General features: G+C 43.7%; 1 protein-coding gene across 1 annotated transcript in view; it reads left to right on the forward strand.

Moving 5' to 3' along the window:
* The window catches only part of LOC118421143 (pappalysin-1-like), a 36889-nt gene that overhangs the window by 9658 nt on the left and 16370 nt on the right, over positions 1 to 10861 (forward strand). The window contains exons 3-9 of the mRNA XM_035828303.1: positions 622 to 767; positions 1934 to 2057; positions 2608 to 2774; positions 3405 to 3719; positions 4081 to 4522; positions 8288 to 8502; positions 10582 to 10785. Coding sequence (XP_035684196.1) covers positions 622 to 767; positions 1934 to 2057; positions 2608 to 2774; positions 3405 to 3719; positions 4081 to 4522; positions 8288 to 8502; positions 10582 to 10785 — 1613 coding nt within the window. The remainder of the gene's footprint in view (positions 1 to 621; positions 768 to 1933; positions 2058 to 2607; positions 2775 to 3404; positions 3720 to 4080; positions 4523 to 8287; positions 8503 to 10581; positions 10786 to 10861) is intronic.

Consider the following 10861-nt stretch of genomic DNA (forward strand, 5'->3'; position numbering starts at 1 on the left):
ATCCAACTCCAGTCTTTGTCAGTCGACAACGTCTGACGCCACGTCACAAGCGGAACGAACAAGTGGCTCAGTAAGGAGTGGATCATATCCAATGTGACAGAGTGTGCAGAAGAATCTATAGTATATGCTTTGTGACACTTCCGAATTCTTGAGCTTGGACATTTGCCAAAGTAAAAATCTTGGACACAAAATTAACAAAACTTTAAAGTTGGTGTAGCAAAATGAATAAGCTAATTGGTGGGCGAAGATCGCAGTACAATAAAAGCTGAAAATAGTAAACGAAAACAATCATTATGCATTGGTTATATATAGTATGTTTCTGCTATGTGATGATTTCCTAGCCTCCTTCGCAGACGTCGAGCCTAATATTTCATGGGTATGGTTGGTTCGTCAGGTTTAACGTTGGGTAAGGTTCTCTTTTGTCGATAAAGGGACTTTGTCGAGGAAGAGAGTTTGCCTATAAAGTAGTTTCCACGGCAAGCTCCCGTTTCTGGCATAAGAAAACCTTAGCCAACGTTGAAACTATTGAACCAGCGCCCCCATAAAATAAGATCTACCTGGAAGTTTCGGAAATGTCTTATTTTGTAACCATGGGCAATTCCACACGTTGTGCCTTCACAGAGCATACATGAGCCTGAGAGAGTACAAGGCTATCCTGGACTTCAACAGCACAACCCACTTAAACTTGTACTTTGCAGCCTGGACGCAGGAGGCTCGTTTGGGCATAGCAACGTTCCCATGGGAGAAAGAAGTACACGGAGTGTACGGTAAGATAGGTTGTTGATGCCTGTTTCGTCGTGCTAGAAATCAGGTTCAACCCTAAACTGATGATACGAACATACCACTGAATTCATCTACCCGAAGCAGTAGCACGCTACCAGGGTATATGTTAGTTTTTGGCGACGTCTCAAGGGCTAGCCTAACAGTATGGCCGATTGGGAAAAATCCCAGAATTCTAGATCTACTGGAAGGCAATAAATGGTTGACAGATCGTCATGCTATTTGGAATGTAGGTAGCTTCGGAGATGCCTTGCTGAAGTACTAACCATACAAATCAGGGTCTAATTTGCATAATTAATTAGGACAGTTACTTATATTAGCCTAACTGTGTAGTGCATGTCCGATTGGCAAAAATTCCCGGAAATCTACAGCAAGTAGTACGCGCGTGCCTAATTACAAGGGAATAACTCGGGAAGGGATTGATGGATCGTGCGTGGTGATGTTTTATATGTAGATAACTTCAGAGATTTCTTTCATAATTAAGGGCTATCAATGCAAACGAGGGGCTACTTTGCATAATTGATGAGGACATTTTATTAACCCACAGCATTTTATAATAGGGCAATCAAACATATGACATATATAAACGAAAAAGAGAGACACGCAATATCGATAGACGAATTGTTACCCAATTTGCAAAATTAATCATAAATTGTTATAATAGCAGAGTGATAATGAGATTTTCATTCTTGCGACGTTTGGTAGCTACGCTCAGTTGAACTTTATCAGACACAACCCGTGCAAATTAGGGTTTCATTTACATGATTTATGAGAACATGCTACAGTAGCTTTCTTTGCTAAGACTTTCATACTTTGAGCATACATGTATTGTTATTTAGCTGGAGAAGATGATCAACTGATATAATTTATGCAAATGAAGACCTTATTTTTATTCAATCAATGAGAAACATTTACAATGGGTCACTCGTCAAGAGGCCGCCTTTTTTTGAAAGCAATGCCCTTCAAACATTCGTAGCGTAAAACAATCTTCATACATACATACAGCCGACGAATGGATAGGACACGAATAGTAAAATACACCACCACCGACAACAATCATTGAATAACGTCGTCATGGCATTAATTTTCATTGCCACACTTATTAAAGCTATTGCCACACTTATTGAAGTTAACACTATTCGCTGTGTGCCAGGTGGAACCGTCTTGCAGCCAGAGAACTTTGGTCGTCCCAATGTGACCGACTTGATGATCCATGAGTTAGGCCATAACCTGGGACTGTGGCATGTCCACCACGGAGTAGACGAGATGGACTGTAGGTGAGATAACGTTACACAGTTGTTACACAGGTAACCTAACTTCACGACCTCAGGTTCATAAGACCCTGCAGTGAAAACATCTCATTATGTTACAATTTTAAGACTTTATATTCTTGCACAAAATAAAGCGCTTACCAACAAGCTTTCGATCAGTCCTCTGATCCTTCTCAAGTTGAAATCCTTCTCAAGTTGAAATCCTTCTCAAGTTGAAATGGCCCAAAACCTAAGTCACACATCCGGAAAATAAAGCGCTTACCATCAAGCTTTCGATCAGTCCTCTGATACCTTCAATCCGGAAACGGGGGCCGATACCGACTGCCAAGCACATTTGACCCTTTGCTGACGTCACACTTTCGTTCCGGATGTGTGACTTAGTTTATGGGTCATTTTAACTTGAGAAGGATCAGAGGACTGATCGAAAGCTTGTTGGTAAGAGCTTTATTTTGTGCACGGATATAAAGTCTTAAAATCGTAACATAATGTTGACTACCGTCACAGATGAACTTACATTCAAGTATGAAAACATCTCATGTTGTTCTTAATCTTCCAGCAATGAGTGCCTTGAGACGCGGCCTTCTATGGAGCTAGGAGATCTCTGTGCCGACACCCACCCCACCCCGATGAACAATGAATGTAAGGACCCTGACTATGACCAGAGCAAGTGTGGACTGGCCCCTTTCAAACACACGCCATATAACAACTTTATGAGCTATGCAGGTGAGAACAAGTCACATACATATTTGGTTCCTACCAACTTGCATGCTGTTACTAGTATTATATCAATGAGAAATGGAGATGCATTTGTTACCTGGATGTGCTGTGGTATTGATATTTTGGTGGCAGATAGCTTGTGATGTAAGAGCCCCCTAGTCGATTCCACTGGAATTGCAGGGGCTCTTCAATAACTAAAGAAATGAATGACGGATTCCCATAATATCGAGTATGCAGTTAGCTTGGACAGAGATGTACATAGTGAATTGCAAATTATGTGACTTAGAAGTCAATTTGCATAGTTAATGAGAAAAATCTATATTTGCATTGTTTTCCCTTGTAGGATTCAACTACATGTAAAATATGTAGTTTCTGGCAGGTTGAACATTAACAGAAACCAATTATGCAAATAAGTTCCTAATTTGCATAATTATTGCAATCGTGCCACAATTCCTATAAGAAGACTGGACTCAACATTTTGACCTGTATAAGTTAGTTCATTCATTTAATGGCGTATATAACCAAGCATAGATTATGTAAATGTGGAAGTCATTTGCATAATCAGAATATTTTTGTGCACTGACTCCTGTTCGTTGCGTGTCCATAACATAACCTTGTTTCCCAATACCATAACAGACGACTCTTGCACGGAGTCCTTCACACCCCAGCAGACAGCCCGCATGCACTGTTACCTAGACTTGGCCTACCACGGCTGGCAAGTACAGAAAACGCTTCCCGCCATCGTCCTTCCCCCGAAAGTCCTTGTCGTCACATCCAAGACCCTGTCAATTGGCTGGCTGCCGCCACTGACCGGTGAACTGTTTGGAATGAGCCGAGATTGTGGAAGATGCACGCGGCACAAGACACTTGTGCAGTACGGCAGCACTGCGTACTCACCCAATCCAAGCAAACCTAAGGGATACTGGGGATGGACCACCAGTGAAGCTACAGGTAACATTCTCTTATGGTGAATAACAACGACAGGTCAATTTCCGAAAATAGTTTCATCAGGTTGGTATATATGATATACCTTACCTTAGACCTTAGTCCTCCCGCAACATTATCGACTCGGTGAGCGTATTTTCTTCAAAGAGTGCGGTCTTAAGCAGTTACTGTCATGCTTTCCATGTTGTTCAGACCCATTTTCCTTCCTATAGGGTATAGGATATAGGAGAATTCTTTTTACACAACCAACAGTTACTTACATTGCGAATGCGACATGTGAATTTTTTGCTTCTGTTCTAATTTCCTATAATCATTACCAAACTTTTGCACCGTTCCCGATGATGTTGTGATGGTTGTGCACTTGCAGGTCCGCCTGATGCAGAGTCGTGCATCCCCAGTGGGAAGGGCTGGCTGCCGGACGTCACCATGTGCAACCCCTGTTATATTGAGCTGGGCCTGGACATCCCTGTCGTACCTTCCAGGCTATCAGTCTGGGTCAACTGGAACGCTGCCAATGGAATCAACAACATCCTCCTCATATACATAGACGGCACCGACACTTCTCTTGGCAGTGTAAATGCATATTGTGATATGCCATTCACAACAAAAATCAAAGCGTATAAGAAGTTGAAAAAGATCCGCATCTATACAAGTTCTCCATATGTCAGCATCGACGCTGTTCAGGTTGAATCTTCTACAGCACATCCTATTTGTGAACACTGCAAGAAGATCAAGTACAAAGTTAGAAGAGAGCCTCCCTTCGCAATTGGTGAAGAGACGGCAGTGGACACAACAAGTTTTTTGGACAGGTGAGTTTGAGAGTATGAATAGAAATAAAGCTGTCAATAAAAGCGTGCTCGTGTTGCTCCTAACTGTACATTACATAATCAGGACTAAACTAGTGCCCACAGAAGCAACTGGCATGTCAATAACAACCCCAAAATTCATACATCTACATTCGTGAAATAAGGTATTTACATAATTTTCTATAGGTGGCGCTCGTGTAGGGCAGCCGCAAGCTTTTTAGCTCCCCCCTACTCTAGCGTCTAAGGTGTCTCCATCCTTATTCTGAACAGTTTGAAGTGCACTATTTACGTAATGTATGTCTAACTGTCCTGTGAACCGTTTGGCGTCTGTTTGTTTCGTACTGTGCGGACTTTTGGAGGAGTATCCGACGTCTCTTCGTGCTGTGCGGTCGAACTCTGTTTTCTGAAATGGCGTCCATTGAAGTTCTACGTTACTCCGCTGGCTTCTTGAGAGGCCTGCAGCGATGGACATCGAGTTCCATTGATCTACAAGTCAAGGAAAAGCTGAAGACCTATGGACTATTCCGGAGAGGTAGACCGAGAGGAAGGAAAGCAGGTAAAAACCTCGTTCGTAACATAAGAACAATTGTTGGAAATCGCCCACTTGATCATCGTTTGACATGCAAATCAGTGTCTGATTTCAAATGCGATCGTCATTCCTACCTGCGCTCTATCAGGTGCGATGTCAAGTCATCTCGACCAAAACGTATGCCTGGCATCTTGCTTACTAACGCACGGTCCCTACTTCACAAACTTGATGAGTTCTGCTTGACTCTGTCCCTGAATAAGATCGACATAGCGGCAGTTACTGAGTCCTGGTTCTCAGCTGACCTACCGGAAGAGGTCACGTCGGTCGACGGTTACAACCTTTATCGCAATGATCGACGTAACAGGAGAGGCGGAGGAATCGCCCTTTATATCAGAAATGATATAAAGGCAAAACATGTCGACATCGCCGTACCCGACAACGTGTATCTGGACACAACTGCAAACACAACGGACCCCCCGTGCTGTTCCTGTACTGTACATGGGAGTTCTGTACCATCCTCCTTGGGCAAACGAAAAACTCTTGCAAGATGAGACAATCCAACACCTCATCCACACTTTAGACACAATCAGAAGAAAACACCCTCTTGCTGGCATCATTCTATGCGGAGATTTCAATAATCTCCCCATCCAACCGTTGTTATCCAGTCACCCAGAGCTCAAACAGGTTGTGACCGGTGCCACTCGTGATAACTCAACGTTGGACCTCATCATTACTAACGTTCACCACCAGTATCAGGTACCGGACATCACAGCTCCACTCGGTTCCAGTGACCACAATTGTATCCTTTGGAAGCCAAAAGTCTCTAACCAACTCAGCGGTCTGCTACCCAGGGTCAAGCACCGCCTCGTCACACAGCTCAGAAAAGAAGCAGTTGGTTTATGTATGTGCATCACCGATTGGTCCGCCGTCTATAACACTGTATCAGTAGAAGACAAAGTGGCCACGTTCAACAGAATCCTACAGACCGTGCTCGACGTTTGTGTTCCCCTGAGAACTAGCAAATTGCGAAATGTGGACAAGTACTGGATGACAGACAAGATCATGGGCGCTATCAAGAAAAGACAGTCAGCCTACAAGAAGCACGGCAAAACAGAGAAGTGGAAAAAACTTCGTAACTGGGTCCAGACACTCATCAGAAAGCAGAAGAGCAGCCACTATAACAGATGTATCGGCATGTTAAAGAAGGAGAATCCCCGAGAATGGTGGAACTTTGTCAATAATGAACTTGGACGCACACAGAAATCAAAGGGGAAAGTCACCGTCTCTGATGTCCCAGACGATCGAGTTGCGGACGCACTAAACGACTTCTTTGCGGAAGCGTGGTCGGACAGTAGAGCCTACAGTCTCTTCCCACTCCAGCTCCTCTCCAACTCCGATGACCTCTGCAGCATTGGCAAAGTTAAAGCCATCTTAAGGAGTCTGAACACTAGGAAATCAGGTGGACCTGACGGCATTCCAAACTGGGTTCTCAGTGTGTACCATGAAGACCTAGCTCCAGTCGTGACTCACCTGATAAACTCCTCTTACAACTCCGGATACATGCCTTCCGTGTGGAAAATGGCGAATGTTTGCCCCATACCAAAAACGTCTGTTCCTGCAAGCAAGAAGGATTGGCGGCCTATCTCCCTTATCTCGACCCTCGGAAAGGTACAAGAAAGGCTTGTGCTGAACAGATTTCTACCGATTATGAAGCCCTGGATACGGGATCAGTATACCTACATGCCAAAAGCTTCGACCTCTGTCGCTCTTCTGAAAGTTTACCAGTCCTGGTTGCAAAGTTTAGACACCAAGAAGACATCAATGGTCCGTGTTCTCCTGGCTGATATGTCAAAGGCTTTTGACAGAGTCGACCACGGAATACTGCTACAACATCTGGATGCCCGTGGTACGCCCCCTCGGATGCTTGCTTGGATCTTCAGCTATCTATCCGGCAGGACCCAACGCGTGGTCGCCAACAATCAGTACAGCAGTTGGCGCGTTGTCGCCTCTGGGGTTCCCCAAGGCGGGGTGCTATCCCCTTACCTGTTTCTTGTGTACATGTCTACAAGAACCACCAAGTATGAAACCACCGATAACACCTGCTATGCGGATGATATAGGTCTGTCTCGCACCATCCCCTGTGATGCTGTCGAGACTGATGATACCATGCAACAAGAAGCCACACAACTGGACTCCTGGGCAGCGGAAAAAAACATATCATGAATGGGGACAAATCCTACGAACTCAGACTGTGCTTCTCCAAACACCCTCCCGAGCCCCCTCCCCTTACTCTTGGGGGGAAAGTAGTGCCAGTGGTTGACTGTGCGACTTACCTGGGTTTTAAGGTACATTCCAACTTCAGATGGGACAGCCATATCACACATGTGACAACGAAGGGCTCCAAACGACTACACTTTCTCCGCTTACTGGCCAAGGGCGGCATGCCTCCTAAAGACCTGTTAACCGTCTACACTACTCTAGTGAGGCCAGTGTTGGAATATGCCCACGTTGTCTTCGTTGGATGTACTGAGTCTCAAAGGAACACTCTCGAACGCGTACAGAAACGAGCTTTGGGTATCATCTGCGGACACAGCAGCAACCCAGCGTCGTTAACTCCCTTGCCCACCCTGCAGTCCAGACGAGAAAACGCTGCAAGATCGTTATACACACAGATGCTGGCCAGTGACCATCCTTTGCACTTTATGGTCCCTGACGACAGGGAGGTTGCGACAGGACGAACATTGCGTAACTCCAGTCACCGAACACTACCTAAATGCAGGACCGAAAGACTCAAACGATCATTCTTATACCGAGCCACAGTACTCCACAACAACTCGTTTTAATCTAATCTTACAGACAGTTTGAAATGTTCACAAACTGCAATTTCTAATTCTTTTAAAAATGAATGACTAACACGGTTACATGTGTTTGTATTTTATATGTACGTAGTTTTATGCATGTTTCATATGTCAATTTCTCTCCTCCGTTATGATTTTAACACCTCGATTTTAAACACTGTATATTAGCGACCTATTCAGATCATGTCTCCATGTACATGAAATCTGCTACGCTAAATAAATTCTTTGATTGATTGATTTTAAAGCAACAAGAGAATGTTCTAAAGAGGAGCAATGGGCAGATGAAACCAACGAGTTTGCAGAATACATCTTTATGCCTATTTCTATATTTGATATGTGGTTCGGCAGTATCTATCACGTAAAATTATTTCTATTTTTCAGTGACGTTCAGGCTGGAGTGATGTACAAATACTGGGTATCAGCTGCCGTAGGGTCCGTCACGAGCATGCCCTCCCCAGTTCTAGAGTACAGCTTCCCTGACGCTTTCTGTGGTGACGGTGCAATACAGGGCAGTGAGGAGTGCGATGATGCCAATGCCATCTACGGCGATGGTTGTGATCTCGACTGTCAATTAGAGGAGTTTTTCCATTGTGAAGGTATGGGTAAAACCTCATTTATCAGTATTGTCTATGCCCAAAGTCCCAATAAGCATAGTCAACCCTAAATCGTATGCTAACATGCAGCAATAGGCGCGCCATCGTGAATCGAAATTGTACAGTCATTGTTACAACCGGATATGAAGGTGGCCGTAGTAGAATCTACTTCAAAGCTAAGATTTCTATTATTCTACCTGCGATGTACCTGCGATAAACGTGCCATTGATCCAGTGACTCTCCCTTGAACCATCCGTACAATGACAACGTTTGTGATCCGGGGGAAATTTCTGTCAAACGTCATCAGCGGGCCACCGTCTTCTTTCAAAACACAGTGACTTCCTCTTCAGTTCTTTCCTCTTCTAAGTACATTAACGGGAGGTGCCCCGACACGGTACGCTTTTTCTTGCGCTCAAACTCATGGCGCTCCATCGCTAGTTGCCTGAGAGCGGTCAAAGTTTGATGACTGAATTTTTTACACATAGATTTGAACAACATACTTGAATAAGAAATGCATTCATGTGGTTCATGAACCTTTCGCGCTGCGTGTTACAAGCGGCAAACACTGTGAGGCAATTTCGTGTATGTAACCTTCCAATTTTGTGCTACGCTGGACAGTGTGCCTAACTCGGTACGCTTTTTTACATTTTGCTCTCTTCAGAAGTAAGTGGTAAATTTAAGTACACAGAAAAATAATAGTATGATATTTTAGATTACTTTTAACAGTAAAATCGTGACTGTATGTACTTTCTGTCTCATATGACGAAGGCTGTACCTAGAACAATCCAGCTGAAGTTTTTACGGGCAATGGGCTGAATGCACTGATTGTGAATGCCCGACTAAAAAAACCATTACGAAAAAACGACACCGCCAACATCAACAAAACTCTGTGTGATTATATGAAAATATCATATACATCTCTCTATCAAGTCTTATTTTCATAGACAGCACGAATCATTTGTTACAGTCAAATAAATCTTTGGAGCGTTCTCTTGTCTGCCACCTTCACGGCCTCACTCCCTTGGGAGTACAATGGTGGCAATGTTTATGTCGCTTCCTTTTGGTTGCTTTTCTACTCAACAAACATTTGAAGACCCATATCCATAGTGTTTTATGTAGCTTTATTTATGTGTAACTTGTGTCTCTTCTGAATATATAGCTGCCTGTACACATTTGTACTTATTCAACCGACCAAATGTGGACCTTTTGAATACCAGACTGTAATTCATTGTACTGATAACATATTAGAGGAAATCATAAGAACATGGCTTTTACCAACGAAGGTTAAAATCAAAGAAGTACAGGATGTTCAAATACAATTCAATCTCTACAACTGGATACAAAAAACGGAGAGTTAATACCGGAAGTTTCGAGTGACATCTATCACTCTTCGTCAGCGCCACTAGCATGTCCGGTTCACTCTAGGGCTGAGATCTGATCTTAACCACCACAGCGAACATAGTCATAGAAATTGCATCTTTCGCCTGCGCATGATGCTGGATGTGAAACATGGAAAATCCAGCCTTGAACGCAGGCTCTACTACGGGTGCATAGTTCTCTGCTTCTGGTATCTGATGGCTCCAGTTTTCAACAACATCACGCTGTGCCTAAAAGGAAGTCTAAAACAACCATTAGCATAATCTCTGCCTGGAGATCGCTTGTCAGACTAACTGCATTGAAGTTAATGGCTTTATCATAACGTTACTACATTCAGGATGAAGCTGTCACTCTATAATTCTACATTAGCTGAAAATACTTCTACGGCCTACGCTGTCGAAATCTATCGTACATAATTGGGACTTCAACAACTTCCGACATGCCAAATTCTACACTCCATCCTAAGGGCAAAGAGTTACAGCTGCGAACACACAAATCCAAACATCGATCGCCGTCTTTCCATGATATAGAGGTATACCCGTAGGAGGTGAATCTTAGTTACGGAGGTAACAGGAAGAAGAGGATTTCGAACAATTTAACCCTACACTAGACTAGCCCCAATGTTTATGTTCACTGTTACCTGTATGGTTTATATGCATCAAAGATTATTGCCATGATATATGATTATTATATTCCTTTTCAAAGGAGAGCCAAGCCTGTGTTATCTGCATGATGGTGATGGTGTTTGTGAAGACTTCGAGCGGCGTTCCAGCATCCAAGACTGCGGCTTCTACACACCACAGGGCTTTACAGACCAATGGGCCTCCGAGGCAATGGCTAACCCAAAATACCAGAATAACGCCTGTCCCGAGAACGTGATCATTGGACCTCCTCTGAGAACTCAGGTACGTGGAATATCATGTCTTCCTACAGGAGAAAGGCCTATGGGACTTGCACAAAATGTTTCTGGGATAGATATACATGA

This window comes from Branchiostoma floridae, chromosome 8 (assembly GCF_000003815.2).
Source record: "Branchiostoma floridae strain S238N-H82 chromosome 8, Bfl_VNyyK, whole genome shotgun sequence".
In the NCBI taxonomy this organism is placed as follows: Eukaryota; Metazoa; Chordata; class Leptocardii; order Amphioxiformes; family Branchiostomatidae; genus Branchiostoma; species Branchiostoma floridae.